The sequence below is a fragment of the Hyperolius riggenbachi genome, chromosome 7 (assembly GCF_040937935.1).
Source record: "Hyperolius riggenbachi isolate aHypRig1 chromosome 7, aHypRig1.pri, whole genome shotgun sequence".
In the NCBI taxonomy this organism is placed as follows: domain Eukaryota; kingdom Metazoa; phylum Chordata; class Amphibia; order Anura; family Hyperoliidae; genus Hyperolius; species Hyperolius riggenbachi.
In genome coordinates, this window is record NC_090652.1 from 254870995 (window position 1) to 254892034 (window position 21040).

General features: G+C 44.5%; 1 protein-coding gene and 1 long non-coding RNA gene across 3 annotated transcripts in view; one reads left to right on the forward strand and one right to left on the reverse strand.

Moving 5' to 3' along the window:
- Window positions 1–16619, forward strand: part of LOC137524968 (uncharacterized) — a 210413-nt gene extending 193794 nt beyond the window's left edge. Inside the window, exon 3 of the long non-coding RNA XR_011022823.1 lies at window positions 15072–16619. This is a non-coding gene — a long non-coding RNA (uncharacterized lncRNA). The remainder of the gene's footprint in view (window positions 1–15071) is intronic.
- The window catches only part of GAD1 (glutamate decarboxylase 1), a 185710-nt gene extending 168797 nt beyond the window's left edge, over window positions 1–16913 (reverse strand). For both annotated transcript variants that reach the window (XM_068245543.1, XM_068245542.1), the window contains exons 1-2: window positions 16539–16913; window positions 15225–15410 (exon numbers count right to left, since the gene is read on the reverse strand). In XM_068245543.1, the coding sequence (XP_068101644.1) occupies window positions 15225–15294 (70 nt within the window). In that variant the 5' untranslated portion in view covers window positions 15295–15410; window positions 16539–16913. The remainder of the gene's footprint in view (window positions 1–15224; window positions 15411–16538) is intronic.
- Window positions 16914–21040: the final 4127 nt, after the last annotated feature.

Genomic DNA, 21040 nt, shown 5'->3' on the forward strand with positions numbered 1-21040 from the left:
TAGCATACTGACATGGACGGGTGAAAGGGCAAACTAATTCTTTCTCTGCCCAGGGCCACCACAAGCCTAGAGCTGCCCGTTTACCTTCTATGCGAGGCCCAATGAAGGGCATCCTCTGTATTCATTTTATAGCAAAATGGATAACAGGCTAACTATGATTTCTGTGACAAGTTCAAGACTTCCTTCCACACAGCACAGTTTAACTCAGATAACACCTAAATCCTGAATTCTTATACCTAGGATAGGAATTCCCATTGCTCTGGTTTTTATCAATCTCAGCATGCTAAAAACTGGCTCAGGGCAACCAATAAGAATACCTGATTCATTGGTAGCTGACACTTGATTGGTTGCACTGAGCAACTACTCCAGTCTTCTTTGTCTTGATAAATCAGCCTCTGTCTCAATGCGGTCATTATTCATACTGTCCTCATTTTATCATCATCCAGACCTCTCCTAATATTCATAAATGCAGGCGTGGAACTACTTGGAACTGTCCCAAAATAGCTGGCTGGGTTATTTATAGTATATTTGCCTTCGGTTTAATATGAGAAATTATAACTGTAATTCTTCCTTTCAGGAAATAAGGGGATAATAAGAGCGAGAGAGAGAAGGAGGGATGGAAGGAAGGAGGGGGGCAAGGCAGGGGAAGAAAAAGAGAGAGGGAGGAAGAGATGGAGAGCAAGAGTGTGCTTGTGTGTGTGTGTGTGTGTGGGGGGGGGGGGGGGGGGGGAATGCATGGAGAAGAGACTGAGAGGAAAGTGAAAGAAAGAGGGGGGTGGGGAAAAAAGCTGTGAGAAAGAAAGAGAGAGTTGGAAGGAGGGAGGGAGACAGCAAGAGAGGAAAAAGAAAAGGAAGAGAGGAGATACTGCCTGCTGATAGATAGATGGATGGATGGATGATGATGACTAGATAGGTAGATAAATAGCGAGCTCACGGTGAGTGGAAGAGAAAAAGGGGGTGAGCTAGGGAGAGAGAGAGAGAGAAAGAGAGGGAGGGAGAGAGAGAGACATAGAAAGGGAGGGAGAGCAGGGGAGAGATGTTTGAATAGCGGACTGATGTGCACTGGAGGCTGTTTGCAGCTCATGTAATGATATTCATGTCTGAGGAATACAAGACAATAGATTATCTACAATGCCCTGTTTGTATTGATTCTGCCGATGTTCACCTCTCTTCATTATCTTTTCAATTTACACATTCAGTATCTTGCGTCCATGTGACTTTACAATGCCAACCCAGGCCCTCCTATGAGAACACTCGGTCCATACCTGCACAGAGCCTAAGCCAACACTAGATATACCATACCACTCTACACACCTGTATCTGTATATACACCATATCACTCCCCATACCTGCACAGTGTCTACAGCCAACAGTATATATTCCATACCACTCCCCATACCTGCATCTGTATATACACCATATCACTCCCCATGCCTGTACCTGTATATACACCATATCACTCCCCATACCTGCACAGCACCTACAGCCAACAGTATATATACCATACCACTCCCCATACCTGCATCTGTATATACACCATACCACTCCACATACCTGCACAGAGCCTACAGTATATACACCATACCACTCCCCATACCTGCACAGAGCCTACAGTAAATACACCATACCACTCCCCATACCTGCACAGAGCATACAGTATATACACCATACCACTCCCCATACCTGCACAGAGCCTACAGCCAACAGTATATATACCATACCACTCCACATACCTCCTGCATCTGTATATACACCATGCCACTCCACATACCTGCACAGAGCCTACAGTATATACACCATACCACTCCCCATACCTGCACAGAGCCTTCAGTATATACACCATACCACTCCACATACCTGCACAGAGCCTACAGTATATACACCATACCACTCCACATACCTGCATCTGTATATACACCATACCACTCCACATACCTGCACAGAGCCTACAGTATATACACCATACCACTCCCCATACCTGCACAGAGCCTACAGCCAACAGTATATATAGCATACCACTCCACATACCTGCATCTGTAAATACACCATACCACTCCACATACTTGCATAGAGCCTACAGTATGTACACCATACCACCCCAAATACCTGCACAGTGCCTACAGCATACATTATATACACCATATCACTCCCCATACCTGCACAGAGCCTACAGTATATACACCATACCACTCCCCATACCTGCACAGAGCCTACAGTATATACACCATACCACTCCCCATACCTGCACAGAGCCTACAGCCAACAGTATATATACCATACCACTCCACATACCTCCTGCATCTGTATATACACCATGCCACTCCACATACCTGCACAGAGCCTACAGTATATACACCATACCACTCCCCATACCTGCACAGAGCCTTCAGTATATACACCATACCACTCCACATACCTGCACAGAGCCTACAGTATATACACCATACCACTCCCCATACCTGCAAAGAGCCTACAGTAAATACACCATACCACTACCCATACCTGCACAGAGATTACATTATATACACCATACCGCTCCCTTTACCTGCACAGAGCCTACAGTATATACACCATACCACTCCCCACAACTGCACCTGTATATACACCATACCACTCCACATACCTGCACAGAGCCTACAGTATATACACCATACCACCCCACATACCTGCACAGAGCCTACAGCCTACAGGATATACACCATACCACTCCCCATACCTGCATCTGTATACACACACCATACTACTCCCCATACCTGCACAGAGCCTACAGTATATACACCATACCACTCCCCATACCTGCACAGAGCCTACAGTATATATACCATACCACCCCACATACCTGCACAGAGCCTACAGTATATACACCATACCACTCCCCACAACTGCACCTGTATATAATACACCATACCACTCCACATACTTGCACAGAGCCTACAGCCTACAGGATATACACCATACCACTCCCCATACCTGCATCTGTATACACACCATACTACTCCCCATACCTGCACAGAGCCTACAGTATATACACCATACCACTCCTCATACCAGCACAGAGCCTACAGTATATATACCATACCACCCCACATACCTGCACAGAGCCTACAGTATATACACCATACCACTCCCCATACCTGCACAGAGCCGACAGTATATACCCATACCACCCCACATACCTGCACAGAGCCTACAGCCTACAGGATATACACCATACCACTCCACATACCTGCACAGAGCCTACAGTATATACACCATACCACCCCACATACCTGCACAGAGCCTACAGCCTACAGGATATACACCATACCACTCCCCATACCTGCATCTGTATACACACCATACTACTCCCCATACCTGCACAGAGCCTACAGTATATACACCAAACAACTCCCCAGACCAGCACAGAGCCTACAGTATATATACCATACCACCCCACATACCTGCACAGAGCCTACAGTATATATACCATACCCCTCCTCATACTTGCACCTGTATATACACCATACCACTCCCCATACCTGCACAGAGCCTACAGTACATACACCATACCACTCCACATACATGCACAGAGCCTACAGTATATACACCATACAACCCCTAATAACTGCACAGTGTCTACAGTATATACACCATACCACTCCCCATTCCGACACAGAGCCTACAGTATATACACCATACCACTCCCCATACCTGCAAAGAGCCTACAGTAAATACACCATACCACTACCCATACCTGCACAGAGATTTCATTATATACACCATACCGCTCCCTTTACCTGCACAGAGCCTACAGTATATACACCATACCACTCCCCACAACTGCACCTGTATATACACCATACCACTCCACATACCTGCACAGAGCCTACAGTATATACACCATACCACTCCCCATACCTGCACAGAGCCTACAGTATATACACCATACCACCCCACATACCTGCACAGAGCCTACAGCCTACAGGATATACACCATACCACTCCCCATACCTGCATCTGTATACACACACCATACTACTCCCCATACCTGCACAGAGCCTACAGTATATACACCATACCACTCCCCATACCTGCACAGAGCCTACAGTATATATACCATACCACCCCACATACCTGCACAGAGCCTACAGTATATACACCATACCACTCCCCACAACTGCACCTGTATATAATACACCATACCACTCCACATACTTGCACAGAGCCTACAGCCTACAGGATATACACCATACCACTCCCCATACCTGCATCTGTATACACACCATACTACTCCCCATACCTGCACAGAGCCTACAGTATATACACCATACCACTCCCCATACCAGCACAGAGCCTACAGTATATATACCATACCACCCCACATAACTGCACAGAGCCTACAGTATATACACCATACCACTCCCCATACCTTCACAGAGCCGACAGTATATACCCATACCACCCCACATACCTGCACAGAGCCTACAGCCTACAGGATATACACCATACCACTCCACATACCTGCACAGAGCCTACAGTATATACACCATACCACCCCACATACCTGCACAGAGCCTACAGCCTACAGGATATACACCATACCACTCCCCATACCTGCATCTGTATACACACCATACTACTCCCCATACCTGCACAGAGCCTACAGTATATACACCAAACAACTCCCCAGACCAGCACAGAGCCTACAGTATATATACCATACCACCCCACATACCTGCACAGAGCCTACAGTATATATACCATACCACCCCACATACCTGCACAGAGCCTACTGTATATATACCATACCCCTCCTCATACTTGCACCTGTATATACACCATACCACTCCCCATACCTGCACAGAGCCTACAGTACATACACCATACCACTCCACATACCTGCACAGAGCCTACAGTATATACACCATACAACCCCTAATAACTGCACAGTGTCTACAGTATATACACCATACCACTCCCCATTCCTGCACAGAGCCTACAGTACATACACCATACCACTCCACATACCTGCACAGAGCCTACAGTATCATAGCACTTCCCATACCTGCATAGAGGCTACAATATATACACCATACCACTCCCCATACCTGCACAGAGCCTACAGTATATATACCATACCACCCCACATACCTGCACAGAGCCTACAGTATATACACCATACCACTCCCCACAACTGCACTTGTATATAATACACCATACTACTCCCCATACCTGCACAGAGCCTACAGTATATACACCATACCACTCCCCATACCTGCACAGAGCCTACAGTATATATACCATACCACCCCACATACCTGCACAGAGCCTACTGTATATATACCATACCCCTCCTCATACTTGCACCTGTATATACACCATACCACTCCCCATACCTGCACAGAGCCTACAGTACATACACCATACCACTCCCCATACCTGCACAGAGCCTACAGTACATACACCATACCACTCCACATACCTGCCCAGAGCCTACAGCCTACAGTATATATTCCATTACTACTCCACATACCTGCACAGAGCCTACAGTACCATAGCACGTCCCATACCTGCATAGAAACACCAAGCTTTTCAGTGCTGCTGAGTAGATTTTTAGTCTGGAGGTTCACTTGAAGGACCCTATACCTACCTATACTAAAGGCCTCTATACCTACCTACCTATACTGAAGGCCTCTATACCTAACTACCTATACTGAAGGACCCTATACCTACCTACACTGGTGTACCAATAGGCCCTGCGGCCCCTGCGCCTGCGGGGGGGCCCGGTGGCCCGCCCCCCCCCTGGGGCCCGCTCGGAGCCGTTTTGTGGGAGCTGGAGGGGTGGCAGCATGAGGGGAAAGCCTTGGCCACAGTCGGCGGGGAGAGGGGAAGTCCCCCCCCTCTCCCTCACCCTCCCCTCTGTGCTCCCCTCCAGCTAAAGTTATAGTGTGGACAGCGGGCAGATACATACCTTCCTTGCGTTCCACCGCATAATCTTCGCTCTGGAAGTGACGTCAGACGCTAGAGCGAGGAGTATGTGGTGGAACGCACGGAAGGTATGTATCTGCCCGCCGCTGCCCGCTGCACATACTATAACTTTAGCTGGAGGGGAGCGCAGAGGGGAGAGCCCCGAGGAACTTCCCCTCTCCCCGCCGACTGTGGCCAAGGCTTTCCCCTCATGCTGCCACCCCTCCAGCCCCCACAAAATGGCCCCGAGCGGGCCCCAGGGAGAGGGGGCCCTCTGAAATTTTGCAGGGGGGCCCGGTGGGGCCTAGTTACGCCCCTGCCTACCTACCTACCTACCTACCTATACTGAAGGTCCCTATACCTAGCTACCTATTCTGAAGGCCCCTATACTTGCCTACCTATTCTGAAGGCCCCTATGCCTAGCTACCTATACTGAAGGCCCCTACACCTACCTACCTACCTATACTGAAGGCCCCTATACCCACCTACCTATACTGAAGGCCCCTATACCTACCTGCATATACTGAAGGCTCCTATACCTACCTACCTATATTGAAGTCTGAAACTTCTGGGCCCCAGGCTGAAACTGGGCCCCAGGCTGAAACTTCTCTTGTGGGCCCTTAGTATCCCAGTCCTACCCTGCCAACACCCCATACCAGTATCTGTATATACACCATACCAATCCCCATACCTGCACAGAGCCTACAGTATATACACCATACCACTCCACATACCTGTACCTGTGTATACACCATACCACTCCCCATACCTGCACAGAGCCTTCAGTCAACAGTATATACACCATACCACTCCCCATACTTGCACAGAGCCTACAGTATATACACATACCACTCCCCATACTTGCACAGAGCCTACAGTATATACACATACCACTCCCCATACTTGCATTGAGCCTACAGCCAACAGTATATAGACCATACCACTCCCCATACTTGCACAGAGCTTACATTATATACACCATACCACTCCCCATACCTGCACACAGCCTACAGTATATACACCATACCACTCCCCACACCTGCACAGAGCCTTCAGTATATACACCATACCACTTATCATACATGCACCAGTATATACATCATACCACTCCCCATACACGTGGGCAGCACAGTGGCGAAGTGGTTATCACTCTCACCTTGCAGAGCTGGGTTCCTGGTTCAAATCTCAGCCAGGGCACAGAGTTTGTATGTTCTCCCTGTTTGTATGTTCTCTCTCCATACCTGTACCTGTATATACACCATACCACTCCCCACATCAGCATCAACATGGGTTTACTAAAGACAGGTCCTGTTTGACTAACATACTCAGCTTTTATGAGGTAGTGAATGCTAATATGGATATTGGGAATGCTGTAGATGTGATATACTTGGACTTTGCAAAGGCCTTCGACACTGTTCCCCACAAAAGTCTGGTGCAAAAGTTGAGGATGCAAGGACTGGGAAAGAGTCTGTGTTCATGGATAGGGAACTGGCTAATGGACAGAAAACAAAGAGTTGTGGTCAATGGATCGTACTCAAAATGGGAGACTGTTAGCAGTGGGGTCCCACAGGGGTCTGTTCTGGGTCCAGTGCTCTTCAATTTATTTATTAATGACCTAGTAGATGCAGTAGTGAGCAATGTTGCTATTTTTGTAGATGATACAAAATTGTGCAGAATCATCAACTCTCAGGAAGATAGTGTCATATTGCAACAGGATCTGGATAGGATGGCTATATGGGCACATAAATGGCAGATGAAATTCAATGTTGACAAATGTAAGGTCATGCATTTTGGACGTACTAATGGTCTAGCACCAAACAAAATAAATGGGATACAGTTGGGGACATCAAACTTGGAGAAGGACTTAGGAGTACTCATTGACAACAAGTTAAATAATCATACTCAATGCCAAGCAGCTGCAGCTAAAGCTAACAAAATTTTGGGATGCATTAAAAGGGAAATAAAAACTCGAGATGCTAGCATAATATTGTCCCTGTTTAAATCTCTAGTAAGGCCACATCTGGAATATGGAATTCAGTTCTGGGCACCACATTACAAAAAAGATATTGCAGTTTTAGAGCAGGTGCAGAGACGAGCAACAAAATTGATACGTGGGATGGAAGGTCTCACTTATCAAGAAAGGTTAGATAAACTGGGTTTATTTAGTCTAGAGAAAAGACGCCTTAGAGGGGATCTAATTAACATGTATAAATACATCAGAGGGCAATATAATAGCTTGGCGGATGAGCTTTTTGTCCCTAGGCCTTCTCAAAGGACTAGAGGACATGATCTGCGCATGGAGGAAAAACGTTTTAGCCATTTATTTAGGAAAGGGTTCTTTACAGTTAGAGTGATTCAGATGTGGAATGCATTGCCACAGGAAGTCGTTATGGCAAACTCTATACCTGCATTTAAAGGGGGCTTAGATGCTTTCCTTGCGTTGAAAGACATCCATGGCTACAATTACTAGGTAATGCCTAATGATGTTGATCCAGGGATTTTATCTGATTGCCATCTGGAGTCGGGAAGGAATTTTCCCTTTAGGGGCTAATTGGACCATGCCTTGTAAGGGTTTTTTCGCCTTCCTCTGGATCAACAGGGATATTTGAGGGAGCAGGCTGGTGTTGTACTTTATACTGGTTGAACTCGATGGACGTATGTCTTTTTTCAACCAAAATAACTATGTAACTATGTAACTATGTACATACACCATATCTCCCCACACCTGCACAGAACCTACAGTACATACACCATATCACTCCCCACACCTGCACAGAACCTACAGTACATACACCATACCACTCCCCACACCTGCACAGAGCCTTCAGTATATACACCATACCACTCCCCACACCTGCACAGAGCCTACAGTACATACACCATACCACTCCCCACACCTGCACAGAGCCTTCAGTATATACACCATACCACTCCACATACCTGCACAGAGCCTACAGTATATACACCATACCACTCTCCACACCTGCACAGAGCCTTCAGTATATACACCACTCCCCATACCTGCATACAGCCTACAGTATATACACCATACCACTCCCCATACCTGCACAGAGCCTACAGTATATACACCATACCACTCCCCATACCTGCACAGAGCCTAGAGTATATACACCATACCACTCCCCATACCTGCACCTGTATATACACCATACCACTCCCCATACCTGCACAGAGCCTACAGTATTATACACCATACCACCCCCCATACCTGTTTAGAGCCGACAGTATATACCCATACCACTCCCCATACCTGCACAGAGCTTAAAGCATATACACCATACCACTCACCATACCTGCACAGAGCCTACAGTATATACCCATACCACTCCCCATACCTGCACAGAGCTTAAAGCATATACACCATACCACTTACCATACATGCACAGAGCCTACAGCCTTCAAAATATATACCATACCACTCCCCATACCTGCATCTGTATATACACCATACCACTCACCATACCTGGATCTGTATATACACCATACCACTCCCCATACCTGCACAGAGCCTACAGCCAACAGTATATATACCATACCACTCCACATACCTGCACCAAGCCTTCAGTATATACACCATACCACTCCACATACCTGCACCTGAATATACACTATACCACCCCCCATACCTATGCCTGTATATACACTATACCACTCTCCATACCTATACCTGAATATACACTATACCACTCCCCATACCTATATCTGTATACACACTATACCAATCCCCATACCTGCACAGAGCCTACAGTATATACACCATACCACTCCTCATACATGTATCTGTATATACACCATACCACTCCCCATACCTCTCCCCATACACGTGGGTAGCACAGTGGCGAAGTGGTTAGCACTCTGGCCTTGCCGAGCTGGGTTCCCGGTTTGAATCTCAGCCAGGGCACGGAGTTTGTATTTTCTCAGTTTGTATATTCTATCCCCAAACCTGTACCTGTAAATACACCATACCACTCCCCACACCTGCACAGAGCGTTCAGTATATACACCATACCACTCATCATACCTGCACAGAGCCTACAGTATATACACCATACCACTCCCCATACCTGCACACAGCCTACAGTATATACACCATACCACTCCCCATACCTGCACACAGCCTACAGTATATACACCATACCACTCCCCACACCTACACAGAGCCTACAGTATATACACCATACCACTTATCATACCTGCACCAGTATATACACCATACCACTCCCCATACATGTGGGCAGCACAGTGGCGAAGTGGTTATCACTCTCACCTTGCAGAGCTGGGTTCCTGGTTCGAATCTCAGCCAGGGCACAGAGTTTGTATGTTCTCCCTGTTTGTATGTTCTCTCTCCATACCTGTACCTGTATATACACCATACCACTCCCCACACCTGCACAGAGCCTACAGTACATACACCATATCTCCCCACACCTGCACAGAACCTACAGTACATACACCATATCACTCCCCACACCTGCACAGAACCTACAGTACATACACCATACCACTCCCCACACCTGCACAGAGCCTTCAGTATATACACCATACCACTCCCCACACCTGCACAGAGCCTACAGTACATACACCATACCACTCCCCACACCTGCACAGAGCTTAAAGAATATACACCATACCACTCCACATACCTGCACATCGCTTACAGTATATACATACACCATACCACTCCCCAGACCTGCACAGAGCCTTCAGTATATACACCATACCACTCTTTATACCTGCACGGAGCCTACAGCCAACAGTATATACACCATACCACTCCCCATACCTGCACCTGTATACACACCATACCACTCCACATACCTGCACAGAGCCTACAGTATATACACACCATACCACTCCCCATACCTGCACAGAGCCGACAGTATATACACCATACCACTCCCCATACCTGCACCTGTATACACACCATACCACTCCCCATACCTGCACAGAGCCTACAGTATATACACCATACCACTCCCCATACCTGCACAGAGCCGACAGTATATACCCCATACCACTCCCCATACCTGCACAGAGCTTAAAGCATATACACCATACCACTCACCATACCTGCACAGAGCCTACAGCCTTCAAAATATATACCATACCACTTTCCATACCTGCATCTGTATATACACACCTTACCGCTCCCCATACCTGCACAGAGCCTACAGTCAACAGTATATATACACCATACCACTCCACATACCTGCACCAAGCCTTCAGTATATACACCATACCACTCCACATACCTGCACCTGAATATACACTATACCACCCCCCATACCTATGCCTGTATATACACTATACCACTCTCCATACCTATACCTGAATATACACTATACCACTCCCCATACCTATATCTGTATACACACTATACCACTCCCCATACCTGCACAGAGCCTACAGTATATACACCATACCACTCCACATACCTGCAACAAGCCTTCAGTATATACACCATACCACTCCACATACCTGCACCTGAATATACACTATACCACCCCCCATACCTATGCCTGTATATACACTATACCACTCTCCATACCTATATCTGTATACACACTATACCACTCCCCATACCTGCACAGAGCCTACAGTATATACACCATACAACTCCTCATACATGTATCTGTATATACACCATACCACTCCCAATACTTGCACAGAGTCTACAGCATATACACCATACCACTCCCAATACCTGCACAGAGCATACAGTATATACACCATACCACTCCACATACCTACACAGAGCATACAGTATATACACCATACCACTCCACATACCTACACAGAGCATACAGTATATACACCATACCACTCCCCATACCTGCACAAAGCATACAGCCTACAGTATATACACCATACCACTACCCATACCTGCACAGAGCATACAGTATATACACCATACCACTCCCCATACCTGCACAGAGCATACAGTATATACACCATACCACTCCCCATACCTGCACAGAGCCTACAGTATATACACCATACCACTCCCCACACCTACACAGAGCATACAGTATATACACCATACCACTCCCCATACCTGCACAGAGCATACAGTATATACACCATACCACTCACCATACCTGCACAGAGCCTACAGTATATATACCATACCACCCCACATACCTGCACAGAGCCTACAGTATATACACCATACCACTCCCCATACCTGCACAGAGCATACAGTATATACACCATACCACTCCCCATACCTGCACAGAGCCTACAGTATACAGTATACACCACACCACTCACTCCCTGGCTTTGCAACACCAAATTGGCTTGCTTTCAGGTAGAGCTGCTATAGTTACCACTTAAAGCGGACCTGAACTCAGAACTTAATCTCAGCTCTAAAAGATAAGCAACAGCAAAATAATATTTTAAGAACACCATTTCTTTGTTACAGCTTATACAAATTTTACAAGAAATATGCAGTTTGCCTGCCTCCTGCTTTCACGGAAGCAGACATATCGTTAACATCCTGTGTTTTCAAATTAGCTTCTCTGCCGTGACAGTCAGCTGACACAGCTGAGGGATCAAATTACAACTTGTGGTTAGTCACATATAAGGGAGAATTAGACAGGCTAAACTCTCTAAATACATACAGGGTGAATTTCTCTTTGTTTCCTTCTGCCCTGCACACATTTACTGCCATACATAAAACAACAACAACACTATCTTCATTCCAACCAACAGATTGCTACAATTGGAACAAACAAAAATGGTGCCTCCACAGCACACCCTAGCGGCAGTGCTCATCATCACACTTGCCTAGGATAACTAGAAATAATTCTTCCCGTTTCATGTTTGTGTTAAAACGAATATCAATTTCTTAAAAAAATAGACATTGCACTATGGTCAGGAAAATGTACTACATTCATCAACCTTGCTTGGGATCCAATCATAAATCAGTAAATAAATACATGAATGGAATAAAATAAAATAATACATGAGTACTCAAGAGAGTTAGAAAACAAGTTCCAACGAATTCACTAAACAGATGAATGGAATCTGCGTACGAAATGACGCACATTTTACGCATGACATCTCCCTACCCATTTCATAAGGCGTTACTGTCCTATTAATATGTAATCTCTATCATTTTATAATATTGTTTGAACGGTTTTCTAATTTGTTCTGATTCCATCAGTACTACTACTAAATCTGTGTATCTTCCAGGGATAGGGCAGAGCTCTGATTTCTGTAGCCCAATGGATTAACAATTCATGGATTGCCCTAAATCTACAGGCCAGTGACGTCATACCTATTAAATCTGACCTCAGTATGACGTCAAATGCACATCAAATAAGGTTTCACGATTGCTCCAAGTGCAACAACTCTCAACAACCAATGCGAATGTCCCGATACACTTGATGCTAATTGCACTAATTAATAAATCGTCACTGAGACATTTTATGTCAAAGCAAAAACATAAAAACCTGGCAGATTGGTGTCGGCACATCAGTCATAAACCTGAACAACTAATAAATGTGTACAGTCTAGAGTCTAGACTGTACGATCTCACCAAATCTCTAGATGAGAAAATATTTGACGTCTCCTTTTATAATATATTCAATGAATTTACCCCTCTGCTACATAGAACTGATAGGATTGTACAATAAGGATTGTAACGTTAATGGGCAGCTAGAAGTATTTTTTTTTTACAAACACAATTTTGCTCAAACGATTTTGTTCCTACTATTGGGTGAAATCAGATGAGATGAGGACAGAAATGAACTGGGTGTTAATAATACAGCCATATTTATTACTTAGTGGTGTGCACAGCCCGGTGTACTAGAGAGGCCGGGGAGTCAGGTGGGGAGGGGGGGGGGTGACTGGTGTGGAGAAACAAGTTACAAGGATCACATGAGCAGTAAATGGAATGGGGAATCAGGGATAAATATATGACCCTATAAGAGAGGTAAATAGAGCGTGTCCCAGGCAGCTACAGCAGCAGCCACACACACACTCACACACACATAGCTGGATACCTTATATACAAGCAAGCCATGCTGTACCTGCTGCCAGGCACACAACACACACACAATCATCGCCAACAACGTACAATCATCAAAATGCTAAACTAATAATAATAATAATAATAATAATGTAATTATGTCCACGTCACTACAGAATTGCATTGAAATCTAAACATGGATGGGCTCACATACAATTCACAATAGATGTCGATTTAAGCATTGTGATGTCTGTTTTTGATTAAAGCAGGTTGTAAAAATGATCATTTCAATCTCAGCTTTTGATCAAGAGATATATATATATATATATATATGTTGTTTTTAATACGATGATTATTATTATCCCCATCAGAGCAGGAATGTAGCAGGAAATCCCTAGTAGGAGCGCTGCTCACAGAACTCAGTGCTCCTTGTTGACAAAACAATCATTTATTTCCCCAAATAAACAGGCTGTCTACAAATTGCGGCGATCTATTGCCACATCTAAAGTGCAGAAAACAAAAATGAAAGTTAACATGAAATGATAATAAAAATAAGGGTGGATAAAAACAGAGAGGGCTGCTGCCGTGTGCCTGGTGCTGCTTTGTCCCCCTGCCTCTCCTCCTCTATTGCTCCACAATAATCAGGATAATGACTGTCTTCATGCCTCACAGCTCCTGCAGCCCGTTCAGGCTATGAGTGCTTGGCAGCCTTTTCTGCTCCGCGTTCCTCCTCTTTTGTCTCCTGTGATTATTTCATCCACAGCCCCATATATACAGATTTCTTTGGAGTTTTCACCCCCCCCCCCCCCCCCAATCCTCTGTTCCTGGGCTCACCCTAATATGCAAGGGCTGAAGGCAGAACCGCTTCACAGCGAGGTCTGAGCTCTGCCAGGCAGGCATATAAACCCTGTACAATGCCAATCCCTTAAATGCACATCCATTTCAACTAGAATAGCTGCAATTATCGCCAAAATGCAAGCTGATTGCAGACCCACTAAAAGCCTGCGAAAGGGAGAGGCAAATGGAAAGTCATTGAAATGCTAATAACAGTGCAATTTCCACTAATCAACTCCAACATCTTCAATTATTTTAGATGTTGTGTTTAATTTTCTTTTTTCCCTTTTTTTTCTAGATACTGCTTATCAGATGCACCCTCAACACTCAACTTTAGCAGAAACCCTCTCCTGTCCTTGTCAAAGTGCCATTATCTGTAGCAGATGCACTATAGACATAATATATATCACCCTCATCACAAACAAGAAGAGAGGTAACGAAATGGTCCTACTTGTGGGTCTCAGATTGGTTGGGTTGGTGTCTTGGTTGGCACTGGAGGAGGGAGGAGAAGAAGAAGCCATCTCTCCTTTGACAAAGTCCGATTTATTATCGTCTGGTAGTTTTAACGACTTTCTCTATGATCCTCGTTTCCTAGATGTCCAAGAAGTCCACCTCAAAGGCGCAAGCGATGTTCCACCTCAAAAAAGAGAAGGCAGGAGAGAAAGAACGCACTTTTTAGCGCAGAAAGGCAACGAGAACGAGTCTACCTAGATTGTAATGACCTTGGGAGTCTTCAGTCCATTTGACAATGACCTAATTTCAGCCATTTGAGGTACAGTGAAGGAGGACACTAGGGTCTCTTGTTGGAAGGAGTGTTGTGAGAACGCACAAGGGTAATGCAATGTGGAAGAAGATGCCATTGTGTACAAGCCTGTCCCTATAGCAGATCTGTCCCCTCCTGTCCCCTGCATGGGTCACAGGAGCTCATCAGACCATCCAGTCTCCTATAATCATGTCAATAGGGCGATGGGCTATCTTATAATGACTTGTGTCACGCTGCTGCTCTCCCCAGATAGGGGAAATTAGGTGAAATTATCAGGCAAATGACTTTCCTCACAAAAGATTTTTTTTTCCCTCTGTGGAGAAGGAATAAATCGTCTTTTTTGACTCACACGCATTACTATGATCCTTATCGGTCTATCCGTCAATTACCTGTCAAATAATGCATCGACATAGCTTGATAACCTAACAACATTTTGCTAAAATGTATCAATACTGAAGTTATCTGTATAGGTAGATTAGGTATTAATCTGCTGTTTCCTTCATTATCATACATCCCAACCAAATACTGTGTAAATTAAAACACTAGTTGGGTAACTAGGTTAGGATGGGTAACTAGGTTAGGTTGGCTAACTAGTTTAGGTTATATCTCTTCATCATTCTCTGATTATTCTAGTTTGAGAACTTAGCAACGCCACTGGTCGTAAATATTTTTATTATAATTAATTAACACAATTAATACATTCGTCCTACATCTGACATCATACAAACGGATGACTTAAGGAAAGGAAAGAAAACCGACTTAAAAATGGCAGTCGGGTGATAGGAAGCCTTTTAGCTACAAAGGCATTGTGAGAGGAGAGAAGAGGTGTAACAGGTTACATAAAAAAAAGATAATCTGTTTCATATCTCTGTGCTGCGCTGACAAATACTCAGATTCCAGTATCGGGGGTGATAGACTGATCAGTAATAAAGTAACATCCCTATTACTTATTATTAGGGTACCATAAATCCATTAAGGAGAGGCTTTCTATATGATTATTACCTGTCCGTCGCCCAGATGCAGGTAGGCAAGTGCAGAGTAGTTCATCCGGCTCTGCGATTCTTGTGCCAGAATTCCTCCAAATACAGACGTCTTATGAGATCTCCAGAGAGGAAAGGCGACTGGATGTAGTCGGGTGCTGCTGAGAATAGGGGGGATTGCCCCTTGCCTCCTCCACAAGTACTTAGCTGGGCTATTTTAAAGCCAGAGACGCGGTTAGTGCCAGCACGCAGGCATGAGTCAGTGCAACACCTCCTCTAGTCCAGTGTGTGGGTATCGACCTCATCACTTGCTGGGAGCTATCAGCCTGGCCACTCTCTACATACAAATGGCTAGCAGGACTTGTATGCGGGGTCTGCTCGCCTGCAGGTGATTTGGAGGGGGGGGGGGGGGGGTGAAATCCTATGACGAAAATGCTCCTTTACAAATAGCTACAAAGGTTGAGGGAAATACTGTAACAAGATTGCCACAACTGTGGGTGGAAACATTTTTTTTCTGAGATGCTGATGATGTTGGAGGATGGGGAGGGGGGTCCCCCTCTGTAGCACAGCATCATACTTCATTAGGCTAGCAATGTCACATACTATGTCATTAACTCCTTAGGAGGCAGATCTATCTAAGCAATGTCACATATTGGTATATTTCATGTAGTACTGCAAACTGCTCTTATACCCTACAAAGTGCACTATTATATGCTAAATATTTATTTTTGTTCTTCAGTTGAGTGCAGTCAGGGGGGGAAAAAATCATTATTTACTTTCTAAAGTATCTAAATGTCAGTGGACTGGTACAACAGGGGGTTAAAACTGCACTATAGAAGTATAAACAGTAGCGTTTTTTTTGTTGTTGTAAAAACTAAAAATAAAAGGCTTTTTGTCTTGAATAACCAGCAGCTGTATTTGCTTTCTCGGGTGGAGCTCAACAGGTTTATTCCTCGGGGCTAAACGGCCTGAAATGATAAAGTGTCCTCTGTACCGCAAATATCATTGCACTGTACGGTGATGTATCATAAAACGAGCACTAGGGGGCATTAGAGTCCTGCGTAATGAAATACTTGTTCTCCCAAAGGAGCTGTGGATGTCTTGTAAGTAAAAAGAATAATTGGGGAATATTTATAGGTGTCGTGTTTGATTTTACCATTCTTGTACATAGAGAGGGAAGCACTCCTAGTTACTGTAGAATGCCTTTGTATGACATGACAGGTCGGGCTTTATACGTGGCTATAGGTTGCCAGAATATCTCTCTTGTGCAGCTACATGTATTCATTGTAGAGAGGGGCAGTTTTCTGTGACGTCACCTGCCTGTAATGACACATTGAATGACCCTCATTCAATTCTCTTTTTCTCATAAGTTTTTTTTCTAGGTGATATTTTCAAAAGTGACCTATAAAATGCTTTTAAAAGCAAACCTGATCTGAAAAAAAAGTCAAAATATACATACACAGGTGATAATTACCTCCTGTGTAGTCTACTCCTCAATCTCCTTCTCCTCTCCTGCATCCTGTTTGTCCACTGTGATCGATGGGTTTTTAAAAATGGCAATGACCCTATAGCAGCTTCCAGGCCAGCACACTGTTACCAGGCCAGCACACTGTTAAACTGTAATATTGCCCACTTGAGCCACAGGGAAACATGGACATTACCTTGCACATCAGTAGTCCTTTCAGCTATAACTGACAGCAACTGATATATAACTGACAGCAACTGATATCTTTCAGTTCTGCCAAAATCTTGTCAGAACTGAAAGGGGTCGTTGTTAGAAGAAGAAAACGGTGAGCTTCTGAAAGGAACTGACAGGGAGGTAAGTATGTAATATTCATTTTCATCTACATCATGTGTTTATTTTAAATAATTTTACTCGGTTCTGGTTCACTTTAAAGGTAACCTGACGCAAGGGGGACATGGATGCTGACATATTTATTGAATTGTAAACAATACATATTGTGGCTGTCCTGTTGTTCCTCTGTCTCTAAAGGTGCCCATTAATGGTACAATTATTTCATCGGATGCGATCTTTTGACGTGATTTCACGATCAAAAGTAATATGAACTTTGGAAGTCAATTATCTATTGTTCCCATAAACAGGTCAATTAGGGCATTTTATCTCTTCCGATTAGATCGAAAAATACAACAATTGGATCTATTATATTTTCTGCTCCAATCAACCATATAACCGTTTTACGTCGATTTTCACCACACACTGCACAGTTTTCTCTACAATTTGATTGTAAAAGTCATATCTAAAAATCACATGTGATTAAAAAAAATGGTACCAGTAATGGACACGTTATTACTTTTAGCCATAGACAGGAAAGGATTCAGATGAAATGGAGCCCTAGGCACTATTTTGCCCACCTCTGATGGTCATCTGGCTTTTTTAGGCCCAGTGCACACCGGGCGGATCTGCGTGGCTAATGTATCGGCGGTTTGAGGTTTTTACCAAACCGCAAACATGCCTCTTGCTGCACGTTTGCGGTTTGCTAAAAACCTCAAACCACCGGTGTGCACCATCCCATAGAGATACATTAGCCACGTGGATGCTGATGTGGATGCGGCCGGCGGATCTCATACAAAATCCGCTCGGTGTACACCCAGCAAATATCGGCTCTCTGCTCCCAAAACCGCTAGCGTTTTGACGATCTGCTAGCGGTTTTGGTGTGCACTGGGCCTAAGTTAGATTCGGTGGGGGCCCCTAGGAACTTGATTGGTTGTTTTGGACAACCACTTCACTTGTGTTCCAGATTCCTTTGCTTCTGTCTTGAAAAAATAGCCCCTGTGTGTATTATAGAGCAGGTCTTGTGTGTATTATAGTGACCTAGTGAAAATCAAAGCCCTAGTTCTTCCTACCAGATTTGTATTGTTAGAATAGATAGATACAGTAGATAGATAGATAGATAGATAGATAGATAGATAGATAGATAGATAGATAGATAGATAGACGAGACTGTGCAATGACTCATACAATTTTCACATTTGATGAAGTTGTTCCAGAGAAATTCTCTTTTTAAAAAACATTCATGTGATTAGATCCCTCCAGCAAGCATGGAGCTGACAGCAGAGTGGGTGTTCTGTAACTGGGAAAATTGGGAGACCAAAAATCATATCCTCAATGGTGCTCCACAACACCAATAATATAACCATATAAGTACAAGGATATCTAGTAAAAAAAAAAGTATTTTTGAAGAGACAACAAAGTTTCAAGATGATCTTAAATTTTAATGTATCAAAAAGTTCTTTTGTAAAAACAGAGTTCACAAATCTTTAAGCGAATTCATGTATGCAAACAACATCCTATTATCAAGTACCAAAAACATATGTTGAAATACGCAATTGTTGAAAAAAAAAAGAAAAGGTGACAACGTAGACTTGTTTCGGAGTAACCTTCTTCGGGCCTTCACAAACAATTGTAATCTGTAATATACAGGACAAAAATTGGGACGGGTACCATCTGGACAAAATCAAGCCAGGAAACACCACTTAGAATAACATTGGACACAGCACACAGGCAAGATGTACCAGGAGAGAGTGGGTGTTCCCCATCTAGAGAGCAACTATCACCCGTCCAACTCCTCCCTCTGCTGCTTTGAGATTAACTCTTTGTGGCCAGCATTGCAACTCAGCAGATTTTTGTCATTATGAGACTGAGCTGTATCTGCTGTGCTGACCACAAAGGGCTTGATTCACCATGCGGTGCTAACCTACTTAGCACGTGTAAAGTCTTTAGGTGCGCTAACCAGGGTGCTAAGTAGGTTAGCACCAGTTTTCTCGATCAGATCGCGTGCTAAGTACCGCGCGCAAAGTCCTATGTGTGCGCTAAGTCCCATAGACTTTAATGGGCACTTCGCGCGGAGTGCCCTGCGCTCTGTGCAGTGCACGCATAAAGTTTTACGTGCATAAAGTTTTGCGCGCGTAAAGTTTTGCGCGTGAAAAGCTCGTTTAGACGTGCTAAGGGGGTTTTCATAGGCGTGCTAACAGTTACCACTGCTTTGTGAATCAAGCCCCAAGAATCCAACTTTTACCACCAGAGGGAATAGGTGGGAGGGGTCAGGGGGTCTGCGATCACAGGAAGAGATTGGCTGCTGTCCCCTCATAGATTCTCCCTGACCACCTCATGTGTTGGCGATAAAGTGATATGAAGAGAAGTCTGGACTGTTTTATCTCCACTAAAATTTCTCTGTGGTCTCCAATTTAAAAGTAACTACAAGACCCACCCAACTCACATTTGTTTTACAAAATTACTACCAAACATAGAAAACAGAAATGCACTGATAATTAATTCACATTTACTATAGTTTATATGAAAAGGGGGAGACTGTACTCGTGCTTTAGGCTGGTTTCACAGTGGGACGTTACAGGCGCACGTTAGAGCAGCCTGTAACGCAGCCCACCGCACAGTAATGAAAAATCAATGGCGCTGTTCACAGTGCCCACGTTGCGTTACATTGTAACGCTGCGTCACAAGACAACGTACTGCATGCAGTACTTTAGACGCGGCTGAGCCGCGTT